The sequence below is a fragment of the Phasianus colchicus genome, chromosome 3, assembly GCF_987193195.1.
Source record: "Phasianus colchicus chromosome 3, bPhaCol1.hap1.1, whole genome shotgun sequence".
In the NCBI taxonomy this organism is placed as follows: domain Eukaryota; kingdom Metazoa; phylum Chordata; class Aves; order Galliformes; family Phasianidae; genus Phasianus; species Phasianus colchicus.
In genome coordinates this window covers 10,118,362-10,145,711 of record NC_143438.1, presented here as the reverse complement: position 1 = coordinate 10,145,711, position 27,350 = coordinate 10,118,362, and the positions used below count along the sequence as shown (strand labels likewise).

The window sequence follows — 27,350 nt, the reverse complement described above, 5'->3', positions numbered from 1 at the left end:
TCTTTTTTAATGGCCTTAATGTGCTAGGGTAGAAGTTGCTCTAATGATTTATTAGCCAAACCTATCTTATCAGTAATAACTGATAATCCTTAAATTGCTAATTTATTTGTAAAGCTGTTCATAACATTGAATAATATTCTAAGAACGTTTTTTTGTATATCCAATTTTTGTTTATCCTTCAGGAAATTCCATATTCCCCCAGCATATACCTCTCCCCCAGGCATTTCTAACAACACACTTTCTCCAACTAGATATATTTAAACATTTTTATTCTGTGAATAACTGGGTGAAACTGGCTTCTGCTTAGGCTTTGTCTGAGAGCCCATTCACTTGCCTTTGGGAGGTGGTATCCTATCTTTTTTCATGTCTTTGTTTTGTCCAGCAAAGAACTTCTCAGACTGAAATTGCAGGTAACATTAGCTATCACAACATTGCCTCTCCACCTGCTAGCAGTTGATATGCTTTACCTTAACAGCATTTAAGTGGTGATTAGTTTCCGTAGTTCAGTGTTAAGTAAGGCTTCTGTTTAGGAAACTTAGTCCAATTGTTAATTGGCTGAAATGTAGAGCAGTATATAAACTTCATAGGGCTAGAAATATAGCACTTTTTTTTTTTTTTTAATATTTCAGCATGTTTAAATGAAAACTAGTGCATGACCTTCTTGAGTGTTTGTGTGTTGACATTTTGTGTGCATAGCTACTCATTAAACATTGGTAGTATGGTAGGCGATTGCTGTTCCTGCGTTACCTTTTGTTTGTTTTTCAAAGAAGTGCTGGAGTGAAATTTTACAGTGATTCAATCTCTGCTCTTTTTTTTTTTTTTTCCCTTAACACATATAATGTTGGGAAGTCTCGACTGATACCAGGCATCATTTTAATTTACTGTGTTTCATGCTGGGCAGGAAATTAACTTTTTTTAGGAAAAAAATGATGTGCTTTCACTTTGATGACTGGTCAGTCAGGTGAGCGCAGATGCACTGACATCTACATTTCATTCCTTTTCCTGTATGGATGTTGGCCTTTCTCAGCTGAAGCTCTTGTGTTGCCTCAGGGATCAGATGTTTATTGCTATTTGTTCTTGATGCTTTTCCTCTTAGGAGAGGTGCTCCAGTCCCTTCATCACCTTGGTGACCCTCCGCTGGACTCTTTCCAGTATTATAGAATCATTAAGGTTGGAAAAGGCCACTAAGATCATCTAGTCCAACTGCCAACCTATCACTATCGTGCCCACTAAAGTGTGCCGCTCAGGACCCCATCCACATGTTTCTTGAACATTCCCAGGGGTGGTGACCACCTCCCTGAGCAGCCTATTCAAATGTATTACTGTTCTTTCTGAGAAGAATTCTTTCCAAATATCCAGCATATATACTGGTTGTTAATTTTCTTCACCCAAGCCAAGAAGTTAATTGCACAAAAGTTTTGAAGATGACTTTGGTGTCATTAGTATAGAATCCTTACATAGAGTCCTTACACCCCTGAGATCTGCCTCTGTCGAGCCTTACTTGATGCGAGTAGCTACAGGACTTGAAAAGATGCTGTCATACAGGCAGCCCTGGATTGCAGCATGTCATTTACTGTCTACCTGTCCCAAGGGGGGGAAAAAAAAAAGTTGGCAGGCTCTCAGGCTGGATGAAACTATATCACAGCAGAGCTTCCTGATAAGTCCAGGTTGTGTGCCCGAGGCAAAGGTGTCTTGCTTTCCTTATGCTGAGGTATTATTGCTCAATGCCTAAGCCTAATCCACTCTGCACTTGCTAATGGTTGCAGAGTGTTTCATTTAGTCTGTGCAGAGCAGCCCACAGTACACCTTCCTCTGTGGCTGCACGTTTAAACCTGTCACTCACTTCACTTTGCTCAGTTGGTATATGTTCTTGGTTTTCATGGAAGACATGCTTATGTTTTCAGTTACCCAGTGGAACATTTGTGTCTCCGTAGCTTAGATTTGGTCAGTTCTTTCAGCACTCCCACACCAGCTCTTTTCTCCTTCATGCAATTTTAAAGTCTTGCAGGCCTTGTATTTCAGGAAGATGTTACTCCAAGGTGAGAAAAGTGTCTCCCTTTCTCTAATGTTATCTCCAAAGTTACAATTCGCTTATTATATTAATATAATTCTGTATTAACATCATATTAATATAATATTAATATCAATAATATTGATATAATTAGTATTCTGTATTAATGTTGTATATTAATATGGAATTATTGGGAACAGTAGATTGGATAGTTGAGATGCTGCAATTTATGCTAAACATTGTTAAACAATATTTTCCTGTTCTTAACTATTGCTCACTTTTGGTAGCCAACACTGTGAGTGTTTCATGGAATATCACTGCCTTTTCCCCCCAGGGAATTGAAGGTTACTCTCAAATGTTGTGCTAGCTCTGTCCTTGGAGATTTCCAAGATCCAACTGGACAAAGCCCTGACAACCCAACTGGCTCCTAGAGCTGGCCTTGCTGTGAGTGAGAAGTTGGATAACAGACCTGTTGAGGTCCCTTCCCGCCTGAATTATCTTCTGAAATAGTAGCTTTTAATTTTGAGGAAATTCTAGTGGTAGAGGCACTAGGTTTCTTGGTGTAACTTGAGAGACACTGATATTATAAGTTTATCAGTCTGTGATGGAAAGGAGCACTAAAATTTAATTTGACTTTGCAGAAATTAATACTGTCACTGTGCTTAAGGGAACTATTCCAATGAATGCTGATTAGCATAGCTGCACCTTCCTTGAGTCTTGTGTTGGATAATGAAAGACTTATTTCTGCATGAAAGTTTGGATTGAAATGACTTTTAAAAGAAGACTGGGAAACCTTTTCCTTGCTGACAGCCAGCGTAATACCTTTGGTGGGCCACAATTCAACCCAGAGTTTAGTGTTGTCTCTTAAAAACACCAAGAAAAAAAAAATCATATATTTACAAATAGTACAAAACTATCAACTCACTTTTACCTATCTACCCTGTATGGAATGATCCAGTATTTGCTGATGTGAACGAAAGGACAGCCATCAGCACAGATGAACCTTTGATCCAGTCCCTATCAGACTACTTTAGTGTTTGAATGTCAGCTCTCCTCCCCCCTTTTTAAAATGAATTAATGTCAAATTATGATTTACATACAGAATAAATGGATTTTGAGATTCTGCTCTGTATATGCTTGAACTGATGTCCCCAGCCATAAGGGCACTTTAGCATAGGTTAAGCGTACTGGCAGATTTGCAGATGTCACTGTTGAGTGCTTCAAGTTCATTGACTTGCACCCTGACCTCTGAAATGGTGAGTAACTGCCCTGTGACTGTCCCAACAAGTATGAAGTGTGCCACCTGAAGTACAACTGTGATTGACTTTAAAATTGACTCTAAGATCCTCTCTGTGCTTAAAATTAAGCATTGCACTAGGCTTAATTTTGTTCACGTTTTCCTGTTGACTGAGAATGTTTTCATAGTTATGTGTGCAGTATATGTAATCATGTTGTGTTTGGGGGTTTTTTTTAAACACTTTGGACAAACTGTAATTTCAGGAAAAATACTTGTGGCAGTACTTAGCTTGTATGAAGCTAAAGAGGTCATTTAATAATAATAAAAAAAATCATAATGAAAGCTTAGTTATGCCCTGCTGAGTTTAATGTAAGTTCTGGTGGCCTTAAATTTGCTGGTTAGACTTATTTCTTTATCTCATAATCATGTTCTTTTACTTATTCATGGAAACAGGCCCAGTGGGGTGATTTATGACTGCTTTGCAATAGTTTCACTGAAATCAAAATTAAATAAGCATCAGATGTCAAATACAAGAATACTTTGAATATTTTAGAGCACTGGGAAGCTTAGCTTTAATCAGAATAAGATCCTTAGTTACAGTCTCTCTCTTTTGAAGAGCCTTCCATCTTTGAATGTCTACTGTTGTTAATTGTCAGTAACCTTTTGGCTGTGTGTTTAAGATACAATATTAATTCATTAATATTTAAACGCATTCTGAAAAAGTTGATTTTGCTTGCAGTTCCCAGGGAGCTGAAGTTCAGGTCAGGTTCTGAAATTTAGGTACATATATTGAAAATCTAGTCTTTGTATGCAATTATTTGAAAAATTCTGCAATATTAAGTAAACACAAAAGAGAATGGAAATTGTGCCATTCATTGGGCTGTAGGGATATGCAGTGGTTGCTGGCTAAACGCTTCACAGGGTTCTGGTGGGGAAAAAAGGGAGTTTGGTGGTTTGCTTCAGTTCTTTAAGTACAAGCACAGAACTCTACTGGAAGGGAAAGAAAGAGAGTGGGTGTTATAATAACTTACAGGCTTTGAGACAGGCAGTTTTTGAAAGTTGCTTAAACAAAACCATTGAGAACATTTTGTCAAGACAATGCCTACTTCACCAGTGAATGCTAGAGAAGAAAAACTCAGATCTTTATTATACCTCTCCTTTATTTGCTGCATGAGTTACTTCTCTAAATTGCTATCGACACCATCACACTTGTGTTCTTTTGCTCTATTTTCTGTGCACAGAGCAAAGTTCAGTAAAGAAATTATAGATGAACAAAGTCATGTTTAGAAATATGGAATGTTTTGAGTGCAGAATTGATATTGAAACAAATTAATTAAAAGAGTCCTGAGAGCAAAGCAGAACAAAGCAGAGCCAGGTAGTGCGAGAAAGAGATGCTGTGGTATCTGAAAAGTGGTATGTTATGCATAATGGCATTGTTACCTCTCCTCTTAGACTGGGTGACCTGATCTTATTTGATGACATGAATAAGATGCATTTTAGACATCTGATTGAAGTGACAGCACTTGGCAACAAAACCACTTCACCACCTAAAAAGAAGAATTGCTGTAGCAGCTTCACCTCCAACTGAAGGGCTTTGTGAATGCGCGGGGAGGCAAGCAGAGCATGGAGTGGGAAAGAGTAAGAAAAGGAAATCAGCTTCCCCCCTCACATCAGGTTGTTTTGCATTCCCTTTGTTTAGTTTCACCTTGTTGGTTTGTGAGCCTGGCAAGATATCAGCCTCCTGTGGCTCCCAAAGGCACAGGAACGTTCAGCATTCTGGGACCCGTGCTTTCTGCCACTCCTTTTATCTCCTGTAGAAATACTGATGCAGCTGATCTTTCTGCAGCCATCTAGCTGCAGGTTAACAAGTGCATAATGGAATATCTTCAGCTTAAACAGGGAATACAAAAAGACGACTTATAAGGAACAAAAAGTTAAAAATAGGTGAAAATATGTTGTCAGATGTTTGTTTTGTTTGGTTGGTTTTTTTAAATATGCTAGAAATTTGATTGCTAGCAAACATGAAGAGAGTATTTCCTTTAACAATAAGTATTTCTAAGCTATCAAAAGTAAAGTTCAGCACAGTGCTTACATTATCATTAAGTTTTGCAAAGCCATTGTAAAGAAAGTATATTTAACAGGATTTTATGGACAGACATAATGAAGTAAAGATGAGACCCCATCTCTAGAATTGCAAAAGATGTAGAAATAAGAAACTAATTCTCATCATTTCCACAGACTGGAATTTGATAGGTATAGACAGAGCACAGTTATGAATTTATGAAGACTAAAATAAGTGAATATTACCATATGTAATGCATAATTTGCCTTTTCCTATATTTTTTTTTTGTTTCTTTTTCAAATAATTTTTATGAGTTGGTGTGATTGAATGATACTTTTTTTAAAAGTAAAGCAGTAAATAGATTATAGAAAATGCTGGTGTTATTTTCATAATGACTCATGTTTTTAATTGCTTAGTTGGTAGATTGAAGATAGAAGGTTGTTGTTGTTTGTTTTGTTTTGATTTAATACTGTTTTTAAGGCTTTCTCAAGCCACACCACATCCTTCAGCCATGTTGTTGGCTTCCAGTCTCCATCGTGGTGCTTTTAAAGTGTGCTTTTTCCTCTGCACTGTAGCACTGAAGCCCAGGCATGATAGCTATTGAACAGCCTAAGGCATTGAGGAGGAGCACATCATTTGATTGTTCGATTATTTCATTATAAAACACCTTAGTCTCTCTGTGTGTGTCTACTTGGATGCTTGCTGTTCGTGGCACTTCTCTCTTCCTAGTCATATGTAATCCTCCCAGCTTTCCCCCGAGTGCTCAGTCCAGCACCAACACCAGCAATGTGATGATGGCTGTGGGGGCGAGTGTGACTGGATAAAAAGCTGCAGTGTGTGCATAAAAGGAACCAAATTACTTACAGTCAGTTAATGCGGTCATGCTTCTAAGAGATCACCAAACCATGGCTAAAAGCACCTTTTGACATAATTATCTTGCTGTTTTCTCTCTGATTCATGTGAAATTGTTTTTGTTGTTATTGTAAAAACAGATGCAGTAGACTATCAGCAATTTTAAAGAAATTGCCACTAATAATATTAGTGCAAGACACACATTTAGTTGGAAAGTGGCGGAAAATACAAAACATTGTGATGGAGGACAGCTTTGCTTTGAATTTGCTAAATCCAGACTAATACACATAAGTTCTGGTGCTAAAGCAATAACTGCAAAGTTCATTTAGTGGTTAAATGAACAGTCAGTACGGAAATTTCTTCCTGTGTGCACAAGATGAGCGTGAATTCCTCACAGCCAGGATTTCAGAGGTAGTATTTCTAGAGAGGAATTCTAGCACCTCTGTTACACGATGGCAGAATGTGACAAAGCCTTGTCTCACTCTTCACAGTTAAATTTCTTCTTTGGGCTGGGAGAGCAACAGGTCAGGTTCCACAGGACTTCCACATGTGCATTTCATTACGTATGATGTTTATTCATTAATCATTCTGTTTGCTGGGAAATCTTCTCAATAGTCATTTGCTCTACCTGAATGTATGTGTGCGTTAAGTTGGCAATGAGTTGAAAAGAAGATTTTGAGCTTCCCAAGCCCTGGCCTTAACACACAATCCAGTGGGGTTATGTTTTTGCACCAAGTAGCCATGACATCTTCTTATCCTTCATTTCTCGCTGGTCACTTTCTTTTCTCATTCCTAGACAGGCTTTAGACATTGCCTGAACTTTCTTTAAATGGAGCTGGAATTTCATGCTGGATTCATCAGCACCAGTATCTCTTGTCAGATGCACGTTGTGTGTTGGCTTTCCTCCCACCGTGTATAGAAGCCAGCTGGTGTTTGTGCAGGAGGATACTCTGTGCCACTGAAAGGGAGTTGTAGGGTGGATCGGTACTGGGAAATTTGAGTTTTCTCCGTGAATCTGCTTGAGAAGTTAACTGTGAGAATCTGTCCACTTGTATGTAGTCGTAAGGATTTTCTTACCTAGGAATGTACATAAACCTCTGTACCTGAGTACCTCTGTGTGCAAGTAACCGTGCTACGTGGAGTCAGTACTACTTCCCAAAGTTTGTGTGCAGCTGAATATTTCAGAGGTATCAGACTTCTTGTCACATCAGATCCTTACTTTGCATTGAACTCTGGCAATCAGACAAATATGTTTTTTGGCTAACAGCCAAACAGTTATAAAAGTTGGATAGAATGGATTTACACCCATTTAATATTTAGCTTTTTCTGCAGTAACTGCCAGTGATGCTAGCTAAGACAGTGGCTCTGATCAAGTGTTTGTATGCTAGGAAGTAGGTTAAACATAATCAACTGACAGATTGTTTATCTTAGCAGCATCATATTTAGAGGTATGTAATGCCAGGTATCTACTGAAAAATAAGCTCATAAAAATCAACTCTGAAATTGAGTCTAAGTGTATTTTTTGTTACAGGGAGTTTGGGCTCTTTCGCGTACATCTACCTTACAAAATCATTCTGCTGAATAATATTTCAAATTGTTTGCTCTTTGCTGCATTCCTGAAGCCCCTTGTGCATACCTGCTTAAGATCAGCAACAAGTGTAGCAAGTAATGAAATAATTCAAATTTAGCTTATTTTGATTCATGATGCACAAATAGAAAATCATTGAAGTGTGACTGATTTTATTTATCTGCTGTAGTTGCTCATCTGAAATGCTACTGAAGTTCAGTAACTGGAGGTCTGAAATACAGTATCTGACAGATGGTGTGGGTGGTTTGTGTCATTTCCATGATAAATCTACTTACAAATATAACCACGAGGAAGATGTCTGCAGTCCTTGAGTAGTGCAACATATAGACAGAAAAGGTGACAAATACAACATGAAAATGGATCTGTGTCTCGGTTCTTCATTTTCTTTTTGCAGTGGTTTCAATTTTTGAGCAAGTGCAGAAGAGAGATTTCTTTTTGCTTCATCTGAAAAAGAATTGCTATGAATACGAAAATATTCTTTCAGTAGCCTTTCTTTTATATATTTTTGAAACCTATCCTAGAGTGAATTACTTTTGTAATGTTTTACAACATCAATAAACATTACACTTGCTAGATGAAAACAAAACAGACCTTTGGTAAGATACATTTACAATTACAGAAATATTGGAGGCAGGATATTTGGACAGTCCTGTTGTTCCAGGGCTTTCTCTGTGAACTGCTCTTACAGTTGAAGCTTAGAGATGATAAAATGGTATAAATAAAAATATAACTGCATTATTCCATTTTAATATTCTTTCTTACTCTCTTTGTGTTTTAACAGAAATCACAGATTCTGGTACTAGAGGAAACCAAGATACAATTAAGGGTGTGAAAAGAAAAAAAATTGTGACTGAGAACCATCTAAAAAAAATACCAAAATCGCCTTTGAGAAACCCTACGGAAGCCAAGGTTAAACAAAGTATAGACCCTTCACCTCTGAAAGTTCTTCAGGATGCCTCAGAACATGCCACAGCACAGGATCACTTACCTGTGCAAAATGGAAATCAGTGTACCAAACAAAATGGGGGAGTGCTTAGTAGCGAGATAAGCACTGAAACAACCAAATCTGAGATACCAATGCGGACAAAGCTTTCATCAACACCTCAGTCCTTAGACTTGAGTAAGAAAGCAGTGGAGGATTCTGATGTGAACCAGTTAAGCTTGCCAGAGAAGAAGTCTCTCTCCAAGTCTTTATCAAGTAAAACAAAGACTGACAGTAATGAATGTATTACTTTTGCTGATGGTAGTACATCATCCCCATGTACACGTACTGCTTTTGATGTCTTATTAAAAGCTATGGAGCCTGAACTGAACACCTTAGCACAAGAGGGTCCCCCTTATGGGATGCAAGTAGAGAAACTGAGACCAAATAAAACTGTAAGCACCTCTGCTAGTCTTGTGTCCAATACAGTGAGCGTCCAGAATCAGTCCACTTTATCACAGAATGAGTTTGCAACTGGACCTCGTTATTTCCCATGTACATTAAACAACATGCATGTAGCAACAGCAGCCAAGAGTGCACAAGCACAGGTCCAGACCATTTCTCCTTCGCAGGATCTTGTTACTAAAACCAGTCAACAAAATCACCAGGTTGTTGTGTGTCCAAGTTTCACTGGATCTGTGTTGCAACAGCAGAGCCAAGAAAACCCCAAGCTCCAGCAGATATACAGCATAGCAGTAACTTCGTCTGGCATTCACACCTCATCTTCCACAGTAACTCAGGTTTTTCCTCAAAACCAGTTAGTAACAAGTTCATCTTCACCTTTGTCAGTAAACACGTCTAGTTCAACACATTTGTCTATAGGTCCCGTGTATAATTCAGCCCAGATAGCATCAGTTGTAAACCATGGCGTGGAACAAATATGTAACCTCCTGAAAGACCAGAAGCCTAAAAAGCTAGGGAAGTATGTCTGTGAGTATTGCAATCGGGCCTGTGCCAAGCCCAGTGTTCTCCAAAAGCACATCCGATCCCATACTGGAGAACGACCTTATCCTTGTGTGACATGTGGATTTTCATTTAAAACCAAAAGCAATCTGTACAAGCACAAAAAATCTCATGCTCATGCTATCAAACTTGGACTTGTCCTACAACCAGAATCTGCTGGTCTCTTCTTATCTCATGACTCAGACAAAGCACTTAGCATTAATTCAGACGTAGAAGAAAGTGGTGAAAGTGAAGATGAAGGCACTGCTGATGAAAGACAAGACGATCAGGAACTGGAGCCTGCACAAATAGTAAAAGTCATTTCAAGTGCAGAAATGTTACAGAAAGAAAGCCCTATTCCACTAAGCAATCCAGACTGTATACCAGGTGATTCTTCATTACATGATACAGAACCACAAGTAAGGGCAGCTTTACCAAAAGTAGTAGTTCACCCTGTAAGTGTTTCTCCATTAAGGGCTGATAGCCCCAAAGTAAAAGACCCAGCACCTGAGCTTGCAGCAACACAGAGAAAAGGAGATTTTAAAGCAACAGATCTTCAGTCAAATTTAACACATACAGTGTCACTCAAAGACAGTGACATAAAGCAACATCAGAAAACAGAAATGGGCTCATTAGAGGAGCAGCTGGGATCTGCAGTAGGAGCAGTGCATGCTCAGCTTCAGAGACAGCAGGCAACAGATTGTTCCCAAGAGCAGCAAGGAAAATGTCTTTTGAGCCCTAGAAGTTTAGGTAGTACTGATTCTGGTTATTTCTCTCGTTCTGAAAGTGCTGATCAAACAATGAGTCCACCAGCTCCTTTCGTAAGAGGACTGCTGACCTCTGAGAAGGACTCAAATAAGAGTTTGCCTTCTGTGCCACGAACAAGTGGAGTGGTAGCATCAGTGGTGCAAACCGTTTGTGCTGAGAAAAATTTAATTCTTTCTGGCCAAATGCGACCTCCCATGGCAACAAAAACCCTCGAGGAGCGTATCTCAAAGTTGATTTCTGATAACGAAGCTGTTGTGGATGACAAACAGTTAGATAGCGTGAAACCAAGAAGAACATCTCTTTCAAGAAGAGGTAGCATAGATTCACCGAAATCCTACATATTTAAAGATTCTTTCCAGTTTGATTTAAAGCCCATGGGAAGAAGAACTAGTTCAAGCTCTGATATACCAAAGTCCCCTTTCACACCCACTGAAAAATCAAAGCAAGTTTTTCTCCTCTCTGTACCATCTCTTGACTGTTTGCCTATTACACGGAGTAATTCCATGCCTACTACCAGTTATTCAGCAGTACCTCCCAATGTAATACCACCCTCTCATCCACTTCGAGGAAGTCAGTCATTTGATGATAAAATTGGTTCTTTATACGATGATGTTTTTGTATCTGGACCTGCTGCTCCACTGAACCAGGGTGGACATCCTCGGCCTCTCGTTAGACAGGCAGCAATAGAAGATTCTTCTACTGGTGAAAGCCAAGTTCTTGGACCAGCGCGATCTGTAGAAGAAAGTTACCTGGGATGTAATTTATCAAACGACTCTTTATTGCAGAGAAGCAAGTCCCTGGCACAGGCACCAAATTTAGAAAAAACAAAGAAGACCCCTCAGGTACGAGGAACAATGTTTGAGTGTGAAACCTGCAGAAACAGGTATAGAAAACTGGAAAATTTTGAAAACCACAAGAAATTTTACTGCTCAGAGTTGCATGGACCTAAAACTAAAGCAGCAATCCGAGAGCCTGAGCATAAAACTGTTCCTAATAGTACACAGCCTCAAATTCTGCACTACAGAGTTACTACTTCAACTGGTGTCTGGGAACAGACACCCCAAATAAGGAAAAGAAGGAAAATGAAAAGTGTCGGAGATGATGATGACCCACAGCAGAATGACACAAGTGTGCCATCAAAGAATGCTGAAAGCCAAAGTAAGCCAGCAAATTCTTCCAGTCTGTCAAAACACAGTGCAACAGTACTAGGTTCGCAACAACCAAGCAACCTTTTACTTCAGAGTTCACAGATTCAGCTTGTGGCTCAAGGCACAGATCTGACTGCCGAGACAAAGATGTCTCCGCTCTCTGAAAAGCAGACAAGCTCAGTTATGCAAGAAAAGGTGGAATTGAAAAGACAAGGGACTGGCATTTCGGTAATACAGCACACCAATTCACTGAGCAGAAATAGTTCGTTTGAGAAATCTGAATCCTTTGAAAGAGTATCACCAGTTTCATCTCAAGAGCCCAACAAGGTTGCAAAACAGCTCTCTTTGAACACACTTGCAGTCCAAGAGGACAGACACTCGCATCTGAATACTTCCCAGCATCATCAGCCACTGTCATCAGAAGCAGCTAGAGGGGAAGTGCAGGGAAGCCAAATAGCTTCTAATGAGAGAAGCATCCCAGTGCAGCCATCAAGACTTGTTCGCCAGCATAACATCCAGGTTCCTGAAATACTGGTCACAGAAGAACCAGACAGGGATCAAGAAAACCAGTGCAGCGATCAAGAAAAGACAGAAAGATTTAACTGGCCACAGCGCAGTGAAACGCTGTCCAAGCTGCCAACAGAAAAACTCCCACCGAAGAAGAAAAGAATTCGCTTGGCTGAAATGGAGCATTCATCTGCTGAATCCAGTGTTGACTCCACTCTTTCGAGAAGTCTGAGTCGAGAAAGTAGTTTGTCTCATGCCTCCAGTTTTTCAGCTTCACTAGATAAAGACGAAATTTCAAAGGTGGACAATCCTTCCAAAACAGAGCTTGTTAACAAGTCAGCAGAATTCCTTATGATACCTGCTGGCTCTCACGTTCTGGGCGTGCCTGGCCCTCATTACAGGGAAATGAGGCGCGCTGCATCAGAGCAGATCAGCTGCACGCAGCCCTCAATGGAGGTAGACTACAGGAGTAAGTCTTTTGATTGTGGAAACATATCTCCATCAAAACCTGCTTCACTCGCAGAGATAGCTGCTCCAAAACTGTCGTCTGGAAACGGAGTTACTGGACATGTGCCTCTGCTAGAAAGGAGGAGGGGGCCATTTGTAAGACAAATATCTTTAAATATTGCTCCAGAAAGTCATCCAGTTAAATCAACTTCTTCATTTCAGACAGCCCATGCTACTGATGTGCCATTTCACAGGCTGCAGACCTCCAGCAAATCCTTGGTGAAGTTTCCTTCAAGTACTCAGCATTCGCAAACACACTCAAGGCCTCACTCAGCAGTTCAGAATTGCAATCCAGGTAATATGTCTTTGGTTCAGCAGCCTCTGGATCATGTTTTGAATAATCAAGGACAAACATCTTCAGTGCATCAGCTTTCCCAGACCTCTACCAAAAAATCAGCCCAAGGGGGACAAGTGAATACGAACACACTGTCTTGTCATCCTGATGAGAAGAGAGATTGCTTTGCTCCAAAATATCAACTCCAAGTTAAAACATTACATATAGGTCAGCCGTACTCTTCAAAATTGCTAAAAAGTAATCTGTCAAGTCAGTCTGTCTCAAGTCACGTTGGGGTGGATCAGAACATGCCCTCTTTTGAGCTGCAGGCTAAACTATCTGACAGTATGTCCAACCCATACTCTGTGCCTCCTCTGAAACAGATTATCCCTAACAACTGCAGCAGTCAGTTACATCAGATTCCTCCTTTTGTAGTTCCTGTCCGTATTCACAGTAGTATGCCATCGTATGGCTTTGCAACTGTTACACCCCTTCCTCACATTTTAGTGACTCAGGATCAGGTAAGCCAATCTGCTTGCAAAACAAATGCTGTGACATTGCCAACACTTGAAGGCAAAGCGCAGCTGCCAAAATCTCACAAAGATCATAAGAGGACTTTGCCAAATTCATTTGAATTTGAAAATCCGCTACCAGAAAGTGGAACCAGAAACTCACCTTTGTCAAGCTCTTTGAATATTATTCAGAAAGTGCCAGTTAGTGGACTCTTCCCTCAACAAGAAGCTACGGCTTCAAGTAAACGGATGCTTTCCCCAGCCAACAGTTTAGATATTGCCATGGAAAAACAGCAAAAACGTGTTAAAGATGAAAGTGGAGCTGCATGCATGACAGAAGCTAGGCCACTGCATCCACTGAATGTTCGATCTAATGACCCAATCGGTAAGCAAAAGAAACCTGTTTTGGTGAGACAGGTTTGCACCACAGAACCTCTCGAAAATCACCTCTTAGATCCTGATGGTGTTGCACAGCATGAAAAAAGCAGCAAAGCCAGTACTTCAGACCTGCTGTTGCCTAACCGTCATTCATCTGAAACTGGTGTTTCGGAAACTCTGAAGGAATCATCAGAAGCAGAAGACCTTAAGTCTTCAGCATCACCCGTGTTTGTAGTTAGAAAACCATCTGAACCATCTCCAGTGAGTAGTCAGAGTTCTATTGTAAAGGCAGTAAACAGCAGTCAAGAAAGAAGGTCCCCAGGTAATAGTCATGAGAGTGAGCTAATCAATAGCCAGGGCCAAGCAAAGCTACTGACTACGCTAGCTGTGATGAATGCAGGAGAAATGCAGAGGTTGTCATTTCCAAGCCTCAAGACCTCAACAAGTTTTACCTGGTGTTATCTCTTGAAGAGGAAACCATTACACCTGCTGCAAAGTGATCAGAAGATTTCAGCCTATTCTACGTGGACCATTAGTCCCAGCAATCCCAATCCACTAGGTTTGTCAACAAAGGTAGCTCTTTCTCTCCTCAACTCAAAACAGAAAGTGGAAAAACCGCTGTACACCCAAGCAAGAACTACTCATCCCAGGTCGGATATACTGGTCTATTCAAGCAAGTGGAAGAACAGCTTAACCAAGGTACTTAATTTATGCTTGATGTATATTTATCATTTACAGAGGATTTGCTTTGGAAATCATGCTACTTCATATTTTGGAGAATGCAATATGCCTGACATGTATAATATATGTGCTTATTTATTTCAGTTATGCTGGATCAAACCGCTAAAGAGATCCAAAGTAATTCCATTAAGAAACCTCTTCATAAACATTGATCTCTTTTCATGGAAATTAGTTCCTGGATTTAAATTTGTATGTGAAGTATTTGTTATGGCAGAAATGCGTTTGGCTATTTTTTAAGTACAAAGGATATAATAAAAGTAGTTCTGTTATAAGTATTTTTTTAAACACTCACAACTTAAAACAGGTTAGTTTCAGATCATGATTGCATATTTTGCCTTAAAAATCTGCTGGTATTTTCTGTTATAAGAGAGTGCTTAGAGTGAACAGGTGTCCATGGATACGTAGTAAAGATATTTTTCACCATTGCTGATCATTTAGTGTGGGAGGAACAGCATACCACTTCCCTTTTTCCCACCTAGGTTAGTTGACAGCGTGAAATAATGCCAAAAATAATGAAGTTTAAAACAGAATTGCATTAAATTCCATTTAAATACTGACAACTTCTTAGATCAATATGAATCCAAAAATGCTATTAAATCTTGTGCACTGGAATATATTCAGGGCAATGTTTGTGATGTACATAAAACACTATGTAATTCCAGAGTCAAATGTAGTTTATTTCATTAACCACCTTAGGGCTGCACAGATATCAGCAGGATTTCATTACTGGACCATATGGTGATTTGTGTTGAATTTGACTTTCCTGCATAATTGATATGCCTCTGTGAATTGGTAAATGCAACACTTGGCCCTGTAGTATGGCAATGGGTGTCAGTGTCTAATGGATCAAGCGCTAGCCTGCGATGGCTCACCTATCAAAGCCATAAAGCTCAAAGGAGAGCCTTGGTCTGCAGTGTGGTTTTGTGCTCTTCTTTCTCTGCCATGCATTGGGTATACTTCTTTCTATGCTTCTCTTCTGAACCTGCAAAAATTGAGGATAGGCCATGGAGCGCTGTTCCTCCAGAATCACTCAGAGGCTGCCTATTTCATACAAACCATGTATAAACCATTTGGGATGTAAGAGTAATCACAATTATTGCTTGCCCTAATCTTGCAGTCTGCTCTCAGAAAATCTTTCTGGGCATCAGGCTGGGAATCAAGACCCATAGGGCATGTAGTCACTCTAGAGGAAGCATACCACAGCCTTGGGAAAAGATGTATAGTCCTGGTGATGTTGAGTGATGAAGACCAATGCTGTTAAAGGTCACAGCAGGATGTTCCTGTGTTTGCTAAATGTTTTGCTAAAATACAGAGTTGTCAGTGGGGAAAAGAGCTGCAAAATGAGAAACTGCGTGTAAGAAGAAGAAATAGTTTCAGAATTACAGGAAGATTTGAGATGATATCCAGAAACTCTTCCGGCCAAAAGAGCATTAGAGTTAAATCTGGTACATCTTGATATCAGTGAGAGATTTCACTAACATTCATATTGGAGCTCAAAACATTATTTTCTGTATAACACGTTACAGATAAATAGACTGCTGACTTGGTGCTAGTGCTGTAAGTGGACTGAAGTACTGGTTCCATGTTAGCATGTCTCCTTTTATTTGAACTCGTATTAACTTTTTCAGCCTGCTTCCTCATGTGTTCTATGAGATGTACTTAAATAATGCTTAATTATTAAAAAGAATTGTGTATAGTTGAGCATTTTGTTCTGAGGAAGGTGAGTCAAGTCTCTCTTTCGTTTTGTCATTGACTCACATTTATTTTTAAAGGATGGCCTATTAGTAGAAATGCTCTGATAACAGAGCTGTTGTGTGCTTCATGAAGAATAAATTCTGTCAACAAACAAATTCTGTTTAGAATATAAGTAATAGATAACAATATTCTGAAAAATATTTTGACAGCACCCTTTTAAACACTTTAGGAGTTCTTAAATGCTGTAATAGGCAGCTGTCAGATACATTTATACTGCTTCTTCCACAAAAGAACCATAGTTATCAATTTTGCTTCATTCTTTCTTGCTGACGTTTTGAATGAAGTGTGCTGGCACGGTGAAGATGAAGAGTTTTGAAGCTCTGCTTGGGGCTGATTTACAGGTTTCCCTCAGGGTTGTTACATAGGAAGAATGTACAGAGAGAAATGACCAATTAAAGTTTAAATGGCATCTCAGATTGTACGAGCAAGGTTTAGAAGGCAGGAAAAAAGAAATGAAAGGCTTGATAGGTACTATGACCTAAGACCTCCAGAGTTTGCCTCATTTTATTTCAGTGACTCAGGGAGTAGCATTTCAGCCATTTACCACGATGATGAGGATGCTGTCAGAAGACAGCTCTGTGTTACTAATCTCCAGTTTGACCTGGTAATGGAATGGCTGGTGCCTTGAAGGAAGAGTCTAGTTAGTGTCATCATAGAAGCTGTCCTGGATGAAAACAAAAACTAACTTCCCCATCCTGTTCATGCCCATTAATTCTCTCAGTGGCTTTTCTAGTAGAGAACATTGACAGTCCTTTGGGAAGTTAATATTCCATTTTAAATGAGAATTGGAAAAGAAAACAAATTAACAAAGTAATTCTCTTGTTAGCTCAAAAAAGAAGAGGAGAGGAGGAGAGGAGAGGAGAGGAGAGGAGAGGAGAGGAGAGGAGAGGAGAGGAGAGGAGAGGAGAGGAGAGGAGAGGAGAGGAGAGGAGAGGAGAGGAGAGGAGAGGAGAGGAGAGGAGAGGAGAGGAGAGGAGAGGAGAGGAGAGGAGAGGAGAGGAGAGGAGAGGAGAGGAGAGGAGAGGAGGAAAAGAAAAGAAAAGAAAAGAAAAGAAAAGAAAAGAAAAGAAAAGAAAAGAAAAGAAAAGAAAAGAAAAGAAAAGAAAAGAAAAGAAAAGAAAAGAAAAGAAAAGAAAAGAAAAGAAAAGAAAAGAAAAGAAAAGAAAAGAAAAGAAAGAAGAATGTGATTGATTTCTTGCTTAAAAGCTTGGCAGTGTACCAAGATCCTTGGAGAACCACAGTTTGGGCTGCCAGTTTTCTGGGGTTTGTGACCATCATTCAGGAGATGTTTTATCAGATGGTTTGCAATTTTAACCCAGACGGCTCCAAGTATGATGACAATGCAGTTTATAAGTAATAGCAGAAAAATGGTGCTATTATCCCTCACCTCTTCTCACACAGTCACAACTCTTTTCGGAGCAATGTACAGCATTCTGCTGGGGGTGGCTGTGTCTGCAAATCTTACAAAGATAAAGCGACTTCATGAGCAACCCCTGGTTTTGCCCCCAGAACCTGGTTGTGTTTAATGAGAGCTCACGTTGCTGCACCACTACTAATCACTGCCACAAAGAAGGCAGTTCTTTCAGCATTGGGGAACGAAGAGCCATGTGAGCAAAATGCAAACAAGGAGGAACCCCAGCAGGTTGTTTGCTCTTCACAATTCAGTGCTCAGAGGCAATAGGTAAAGTTGCCACGTTCCAGTGGTTCAAAGAACAAAGCACAAAATGGTACTGTGAAAGAAGTTTCTGGAATGAATGCAGCATGTTAAAATATAACATGAGGTTCACCTGTATGGAAAAGGCTTGTTTCATCTCCTTGTGTTTGTTTTTTTCTTCTTTTCTGAATGGTTTTGTTGCCTGAAATCACTGGTGTTGTATCAGGGGCTCTTTCTCTATTCTGTGCTGCATTGATTTTGGCTTCCCTCTCTGAGATGAGTCAGTAAAGTTTGAAGTATGCCAACGTGAAGATCTCCCAGTGTAAATAGGCTGAAGAATGGAAAGTTTCTACTGACTGGAAAGGTTTCCTTTCTTGGATAATGAGCCACAACAGTCCAACTCACCGCTGGAAAGTAGTTAAATGCAGAAGATTTTTATGTGTGAACTAGTAAAAGTTTAAAGATATTAAAAACATTTCCCTCTAGTGGCTTTGTGCCAGTGGGAAAAATGTTTAGTAAATACTATAATCTGAAATTTATAACTTCAATGATTCAGGCTCCAAGCATGTTTGGGTTTTTTGTTGTTGTTTTTTTTTTTTTCCAAGTTATGTTTTAAAGTACCAGAAGTATCTATTGAACTCTGGTCTCTGGGCAGCCCTAACTGCAGGTTTTTTCCAGTTTTATACCAGTAATTGGAGACTGTGGGGTGAAATTGGATCAAAACGAATAAAGTAGAAATGAATCATGGTCTTTGTCTCTATGGTAGGAGAGAAAACTGCTAGAAATGGAAGCTGTAAACAATTGTGGAGAGGAGAGGAACATTTTACAACATGGCCATTTTTCTGCCCTTCCCACTGGCATGTGTGGGGTGTTCCTAGGTTTTAGGTGAGGTATGGTAAAGAATTTTCATGCAGGAAACCCATGCAGCTTACAAACTGATTGCACTTAGAGATTTACAGGGGGGGCAAATCCTCTTCAACGTGTAAGTTTTCATAAAAATTAAGCATGTTTTCTTCATTACCTGTGAGGACCTCTGCAGATTTCTTTGGCAAACTCAGTGTTTCTATCAGAGCATTTCTGGGAAGGCAGTATTTTGCATGTTAAAGACACTGAAACAGCTGCTAAAAGTAGCATATAACCAGTAAATTAAAGTACATCAGTGGGAGGTAGATAGTAATTTGAACATGTTAGCTTGTCTTATCTCTGTACATAATTGTGTGTATTAAAAAAAAAAAAAAAAAAAGTGGGTGAAGAGGAGGGGAAAATCCCAGAGGTATTTAGCCTGGTGTTAGCTTTTGCACTCTAAGTAGTTTTGTGAATATATAATATATTATAACAGCATTTCACCATAATTTATATAGTGACACGGACCAAATACATTTGGAATCTTTATTTTTTTTCTTTGTCTTATTATTACTGAAATTGAAATGTGGAAAAAATGTTTTGTATTTATCCTTGATCAGTTACTTAATGATTGTGTTATTCCAGCTGCAGAGAATATTTATGTGGTATTGGATTTATTGCATATGTTTTGTTTTTTACACTACTCTTTTCCTTATTAAATTATAAATGTCACCTGGTTACTCTTTGTTTGCAGTGGAAACAAAAGCAATTCATGTGCTAGAAAGTATTACAGGAACTATTACATAGTTGAGTTGCAACTGGTAGAGTAAGCTCATCTTCTGATATTTCCTATCCTAAACATCACCTCCCTCAACTTTGTATGAATACTGCTAAAACACGTAGGGTGAAATTTCTTTCTTCCTACACACAGGCCTGGTTGTCATTTATGCTTTGGTAGGACTGCTCATATGCTTGAAAATCCAGCCCAAATCAATGTCAGAACCACATGAACGCATATGGCTTGGAGCTGTGCATGCAAGCCTGTGCATATTCCTAGGTCTTTGAATCTGATAGGCAGTCGCTTTTCCTCTGATTTGTGTTAATTCCTTGTCGGCCATGGTCCACCTCAGAAGGGAAGATGGATGCTGAGATCCTGGGGTGGATGATGAGCAGGGACCGGGTCTCAGAACAGCATCACTCTTCAATGCTTGTAATGCATCAGTCATTTCAAGTCAGCCAGCAAAGCCATTCCTCTTGGCAAGAATTCTCAAGCTTGCAGCATTAGATTTTATAATGAGTAGAAAACATAAGGCCAGTCTTTTTTCTCCCATCATTTTATTCACTTATCAATATGAGCAAATGTGGTGAGTATGCCAGCTATGTGGGTAGAACAGTTTATAAATACAACAGTAATAATTGCTGCCTAATTGGATCTTTCTTTCATTGTTGCCCATTTTATAAATATCCTAGACTCTGGAAGGAGTAGATGTTATTTGGCAATTTTTAATTTTTTTTTTATATTTGAGGGGAAAAAAGTTCATTAATAATTGAGAAACATGTTTTTGTTCTGCTAGACCACTGCTACACTTTCTCTTACAATTTGGTCTAGCAGTGAGGATTAGCCATGGAGTCCTGCTCTGGAAGGGTTCTGCTTGTCCATTATTAACCTTGCCAAACAGAACAGACAGTACCCACACAACAGGAATATATTGTGAAAAATACTAGAAAACAAACATGTTACTAATTAGTACCTCCCATTAGTTTTCCCTTTTTCTTCTTTGCTGGGCCACAGGAAATTAGTTCCTCAGTGATGGGCTTCCTTCTCTTTCCATGTCCCTCGTAGGCAATGGGCAGCTGGAGCTGGGAGGGTGCTAGTGAGATGTCATGGGACTTGAGCCTTGAAGAGAAAGCATCACTAATTGGCTGTGAGCTAAAAAAGGTCACCTGTACCTTCCCAAAGGACAGAAGAGGCAACTCCTGTTGAAGATTCAAAGCATTTCAGTTTTCCAGCTGAATCTCCATATAGATTTGCCACTCCATTAATAGTCAGCGTGTAGTAGAAAAGAAATTTAGTTAAAGATATTTTTTGAGTCTTGTATCTTAAAATATGTTAAAATAATCAGTTATTATAATGGTGGTTTGTGAAAGGAGTTATGCATTTATTCCTAATGCTTTACATATTTGAATGGTGTATGAAAGATACTAATTTTAATGATAAATGTATGAATATCTCATTTTCTTTCAGCGAGCGTTAAATAGGAAAAAAATAACTGCATCTGAATTCAGCAATAAGGAAAGCTCCGAATCGAGCACTGAGCATGATAAAGAAAATTCCTTTATCAAAAGCGAACCAAGAAGGGTGAAAATCTTTGATGGAGGGCAAGTATTGTACTTCACATATTAGATATTGCTGGGAAGATATTTTATCTTGATTTTAGACCTTGCAGAGACGTTGCTTCCTGTTAGATTTATTTTAAACAACAGTTCCCATTCTGTGCTCTGTGAAAGTTGGTTTATGCTTCTGTGAAAAATGGAAATTCATCAGAAGCATGGAGCCATGAGAGTTGGGAGAAAGTAATGAAATAGAGAACAATAGGCAGCATGATTCATTTTTTTCCAAAGGGCAAACATTAATCAGCAGTAAAGGCAGCTAGATACAGCCATAGATGTAAATTCTTTTCCTGTATTTCTCTTCTGTGATAAATAATGTGTATTCTACAGTAAGCTAGTGTAATTGTAGCCAGAGAGGACACAATCCAGGGCTCAGCAACAGACTGCAGTTCCCTTGCTGTCTGGCAGTTTGCTGGGGTATATACCGGCTGCAGAAGCCCTGATTTGAAAAGTGCCATGGAAATATTTACTGAGTCTTAGTCCACGCACTGCAATAGTTTTAAATCAGTTGCCTGATCTGAATAACAGTTGTTTTAGCTTTAGCCACAATGTTGTGCCGTGTACAGCGTCTTATAAAACAGGATTTATAGTAGAAGAATGTGCCAATAACACTTGTAAAAGTTCGGGCACAAATGGTGCATATTTTATTGTTCTAGTAATTGGTAACAGTCTATAGGGCTTTGCATTTACAGGTTTATAGTTTGAGCCCAGTCCTGGCCAGCAAGTAGGCTATTGCCAGCCACTCTGGTAGAGCATCACTATGTGCCTCTGCACAGCCCCAAATGTTACAGGGAACACGTTGCAAAAGCTAAACATTTGGCATCCTTGAGCAAAGAGATGAATGCTGGGATTCCATCAGGGACTTTTTCCATCAAGAGACAGTCCCTGTAAGCTGAGCATGAAGCGCATTAACAGAGTTTTTGAAAGACTTTCCCACTGTCATAACTGATGTTGTTCCTTCTCTGTATCCATCGTGAAGCCTCAAAGATGCTCCTTTAATGCTCTCTCGTGGTCCTCAAACTTATTTCCAAGAGCTGACTCTTTAAAGTATGATTCTGTGTTGTGAAGATAAAATTTGAAATCTTGAAATGGTTAGTCTCAAATGGTACCTTTATTTTAAAAGATACACCATCGATTCTTAGCATGTTCATGATTGTAAGTTTAACAAATACATGCACAGGTTGTTTTTATGTTTTTTATAGCTTTTTCAAATTTGATAGATTATGGTTTCTAACTAGATTTTTTTTCCCCCTACTACAATTGCCTTATTCTTATGGTGCTGCTACTAGGTACAAATCAAATGAAGACTATGTGTATGTCCGGGGGAGAGGAAGAGGGAAATATATCTGTGAAGAATGTGGAATACGTTGCAAGAAACCCAGTATGCTGAAGAAGCACATTCGCACGCATACAGATGTCCGTCCTTACCATTGCAATTACTGCAACTTCTCCTTCAAAACTAAAGGTAGAAGCACTTCTTTGTGTACATTTTTTCCCTCTTTTCCTTCTGTATTAAAGCACAGTTCTCAAATCTGGCTGCCCACATGCTAAAGAAGTTACCTTGCTGTGGAGTTTTATTGTCTAATGTTTTCCAGTGTCTGCAGTCCCTTCTGTCTGCTTGTTCAGATAATCGTGTATTTATATGAACAAACTGTGGCATCTCATCTAGGTTAGAAACTGAAATGGAAAAGGAAAATATGGGAGTATGGTGAAAGCTAGGTCTCATCCTAAGCAAAGATAGAACACAGTTTTAAGTCCCCACTGATTATTTGAACATATGACATGGGCATATTTTGTGCTGCTCTTAGCACTCAACAAATTACTGTATTAAAATGGTTTTTAGACCCTGGAAGAATGGAGTTCATTTTCCTCCTTAGTCTTGTAACCCAAAGATGGTGTTTAAAGTCTGTTTACAGATTTACATCCAAATTTAAATATGTATATTAAACAATGGTAGATCCAGGACTTGTAATAAGTAAGTAGAAGAGCTAGGGTATGTTCACAGTCAAAAGACCTTTAGTGAAAAGTTCTAAACAGTCACATTTTTTTCAGCTTTGAACATCATTCAGATATAATCTCCCCAGCTATAACCTCAGGAACATTTGTACTTACAGTGGGTTTGAGACTACTCAGCATTTAGGAGGAAAGCTTCACAGGACTGCAAAAAATAGGATTGATAGTCTTCAGATGTGTGATGAATTAACATTGCCTCCTTACACCTTAGGGCATCACGTTGCTTTGTTGCACCATCTTTAAAATTAAATTCTGGATTTAATATGGATTTAACCCAACAAATTCTGATGAGGATTTTTGCATGGTAGGCTTGCTGGCCCAATTCTGTTAATTAAGCTCTGCCCATTTAAAATTCTCTTATGCTTCAGGTGTAGAAGGTATTTGTATTTCCTTAATGTTCTGCAGTTGATAACCATGACTACTGCAACTGCTTACAGAGTTGGGCCTATGCCTGGATGCTTGAAGTTTGTTAAACTACCCCTCATGAAAAGCCAGTGTAGGCAATAATTTCACACAGCATGTAAGACCAAGAATTTTGCTATTTGTGAGCCAATAGCAATACCACATAGCTTCATAACAATCATTTCAAAATTTGGAGTGAAATCCTAGTCTTCTTTCAAAGTAGGAATTAAATATTCCACAGCTATGGAAGCATTTCACCCACTATAATTTCTTCCATTTGAATACCTCAAAGAAACTGGATTTTGTAAGATAATGTTAAGTCTGAAATAGACTGTTACTTCTAATAATATACATAGATTGCCCTGAAAGTAATGCCTCCTGTTCATTTCCGTGGAAACTACAACAGATACAAAGAGCACGGTCACACTACTTGGTAGAGCAAATTCTCAGTTTTTCAACTAGTCATCACTATTAGCTATGTATTGTCACCAGTGACCAACAAGAGCCTGCACGCCACTCGTAATGATCTCTGTCACCACTGCTGAAACACGTCACCATTTCATTTCCATAAAGTTTCACCAAGCATTGAAGAATGTTGGCGGGTGCCATTTCTTCCTCATGGAGGAATTCATTGACATGCCTTTGCTTCACCTGCACTTCCATGTCAGTTGTCATTTTGTCAGGCTGCCCCTTGGCTGCCATCTGTCACGTGGCAGGAAAATGTAATGGGATATCGGTGGGAATTCTGGTTCACATTCTACTGCTGTACCACCAATATCTGTCTGGGATGTTGTGGGCCAACAGAATAAAATAGGAGGCGTTACTTTTGGAGTGGCCCTTATATATATATCACATATTCATCATTTAAAACTGTGATCTACTTTTAACTTCTTCATGATGATATTTGCCATACTTTCTTTCTAGAGGAAGAGGGAATGGCAGCTCATGAAGCTTCCCAAGAGTTATGCATTCACTTTCGAAATTCAGAGCAAACATTTTCAGGCTCATGTTTTGAATAAAATTAATGTGTTTGTCTAAGTTGGCAGTGGAAATAATTGCACTGAAATAGAATCCATACAATATTAAAAAAATTGCAAGATATGAACTTTAGTTCCACATAGTCGTTTTCTGTCAATATTATTTTGAAGACTGGATCCGTCTTTCATATTTGCCAGAAACAAATGACTTTTTTACACATATGCAAAACGCATAATCTTCTATGATTTCCATTTTATTCTATTTTATCTTGGTGAAGAGCTGAGCCAGAGGCTAGTAGCATTCAGGATGATGAACCTGCTGTAGCCCTTGTCAACTTACATTGAAGGGCAAGGCTGTGCCAGATGTGAAATCAAATTGTACATGTGGTTGTAAATGTAGCTGAATGAGATCTGGACATGCTGTGTTTCTGTCACCATACATTTGTGTAGTCAAAGAGCAGTTCATTTTTGCTTTTATTTGTTTCTTAAGGAAATTTGACAAAACATATGAAGTCAAAGGCGCATAGCAAGAAGTGCATGGATTTGGGAGTCTCAGTAGGCTTAATAGATGACCAGGATGGAGAAGAAGAATTTGGTAAGAATTTAAATCTTTTCTTTGCTGCATTATTAGATTTATTTTAATGTCACTCTTTATTACCCTTTTTTCCAAAGTTTTTAAATTAATGTACAGGAAAAAGATACAGGGAGGAAAATTTAAGACAGTAGTCAGAGGGAGCAAAAAATACTGGAAAAACCTTCACCAAAAGAAATGATGAGCATATGCTAAAGATATGTTGCTGCTGAATTTTTCACAAAGTGTTATGCAGTTTAACTTTATCAGTTTCACAGACAAATCTGAGAAGATTGAAAATACCAGAAAAACAGCTGTTTGGCTAGGAAAAAAATAGTAAAATGTAGGATTTTTTTAAAATAGCTTTGCATAAAATTGTCAAATTTTTGAATACATGTTTTGTAAATTGTATTACTGACTCACCACCCAGGACTATAAATATTTGCTGAGTGCTTTGCATAGGCTTTTCAGGGAGGCTGATGGTCTTCTGATGCAGAGTGCTGACCTTCTTCACAAATATGAATGGGCATAAATCAGTAAGTAGAAACAAAAGATTTTCATCTGGATCTGTTCTACTCATCCATTGATATTCTTAGTGTTATCAAAATTATTTGCTAATAATTGAAATTCTGTACGTCCTACATACCAAAACAGCTCCACTGAAATGGAGGTGAGGTTGAGAAGAGTTGAGGAGGGCCACGCTGGGTTCACATGGGTTTTGCTCAGCATGTTAAGAAATGTGTATCTGTAGCAGATGCCGTGAGATGCATGACAGGACTGTGTGCTTAGCACTCTTTGGGAGTCTTGACATGTCTCGGTGCAGCAGTGGCATTTTCTACAGGCTCCTGCTTTTCAGCAGCAGTGCGAGCTTTGCATTGTATTTTTCTTCTTGAAGTGGAATAGTTTATTAGATTGCGGATGAGGTTTTGAGAAAAGAAAGCGGTGGCGATCTTCATTTAAACAATAAAGGGCAAGAAAGATGAATGCACTTGCTCCCATATGACAACTGCTAGCAGAATAAGCGAATTGGCTTGAATCTAATTCTAAATAATTCTGGGAATATGACTCAACTGGTGTGATTCAGTAGTGCACTAGGTACCAAGAAATCTGCCTTTTCCTTTTTTAGCATTGTTAGATATATTCTTTTTTGGTAAGCTAAAAACATATCCTCCTTTGCAATTGAGGTACCAAAAAGAATAACACAGAAGATAAGCAACAGTAAACAACTTGTGATCATTCCTTCAAACACAAACAGTGTTCATTAACATTTTCAGCCTTCACATGACAGAAAAATTGTTGCGACTCCTGTAAGCACTGTTCTGTAGCTGTGTTTAATTTGGTTTTAAATAACAACAGGTCTATCTTTTTCCTAGGAAATGAAACCATTTTATTGATTGATAAGTTGATATTCCCAATTGACATAATAGGACTACATAACTGAAAGACAAAGAGTCCTTACATATAGTGTAATGGTTTTTTACAGGTGTGTGTAACTATCCTATAAAAAAAACTACATTCCCTGACATATAATTTTTGTTTCAGCGCAGTAATTAATAAGTTAGAATTTTTTGAGGAGAAATAAATAAAAGCCACAAAACAAGGCAAACAATTACTGGGGTTTGCCATGTAAATCCATGAAGGTCTTCCAGATATCGAATTGTAAGGCTGCAGTGCATTTTTTTTTCAGAACAAAACAGGTAACACTTCCTTTTTGGTCTCTTGTTTTTAACTAAGAACTCAGAAACAAAAACCAATTTAGTGATAAAGTCCCTGTCTTCTCTAAATGATCCAACTCGGATACCCACAGGAAAACCAGCTGTTCAGGACAAGGCTTGGCACTAAAAGTCCCATCCAAGAGGCAGGGTAATTAAGCTCATGGTAAACACATCTGCCCCAGCTGGACCATCCAGCCTCGCCAGTTACCACACAGTGCATTTGCAATTATCCATGGACATTCAGTGAGTAGCTCAACATTTAAAAAATATGATTGAATCTGTCACCTCACCCAGCCATGCTGGAGGGTGTTTCTCTGTGTAACTCAGATACTTGCTTGTTGGCCCATCTTTAAGGCAAAGAGGAGGGAAAAAAAGAAGTGTGAATTATTTCCATGTGAGCTTTGTAAATGTAGGTGGTTCTGCTGTGCTCTCTGAAATACTAAATTTTTGGCCACATTTGAATACAAGTGAGTGGGGGTTGTTTTGAGGCATGTAGGTAATCTTCTTGCATACAATACCT

The 27,350-nt window shown here is 38.9% G+C and overlaps 1 protein-coding gene across 6 annotated transcripts in view; it reads left to right on the top strand.

Annotated features, from left to right (window-relative positions):
- Window positions 1–27,350, top strand: part of HIVEP1 (HIVEP zinc finger 1) — a 116,714-nt gene that overhangs the window by 71,413 nt on the left and 17,951 nt on the right. For all 6 annotated transcript variants that reach the window (XR_016464973.1, XM_090136937.1, XM_090136938.1 and 3 more), the window contains 4 exons: window positions 8,532–14,467; window positions 21,007–21,140; window positions 22,442–22,617; window positions 25,035–25,139. Coding sequence is in view for 5 of the 6 variants with exons in the window: in XM_090136937.1 (XP_089993063.1) it covers window positions 8,532–14,467; window positions 21,007–21,140; window positions 22,442–22,617; window positions 25,035–25,139 (6,351 nt within the window). In the remaining variant the exon portion in view is untranslated. The remainder of the gene's footprint in view (window positions 1–8,531; window positions 14,468–21,006; window positions 21,141–22,441; window positions 22,618–25,034; window positions 25,140–27,350) is intronic.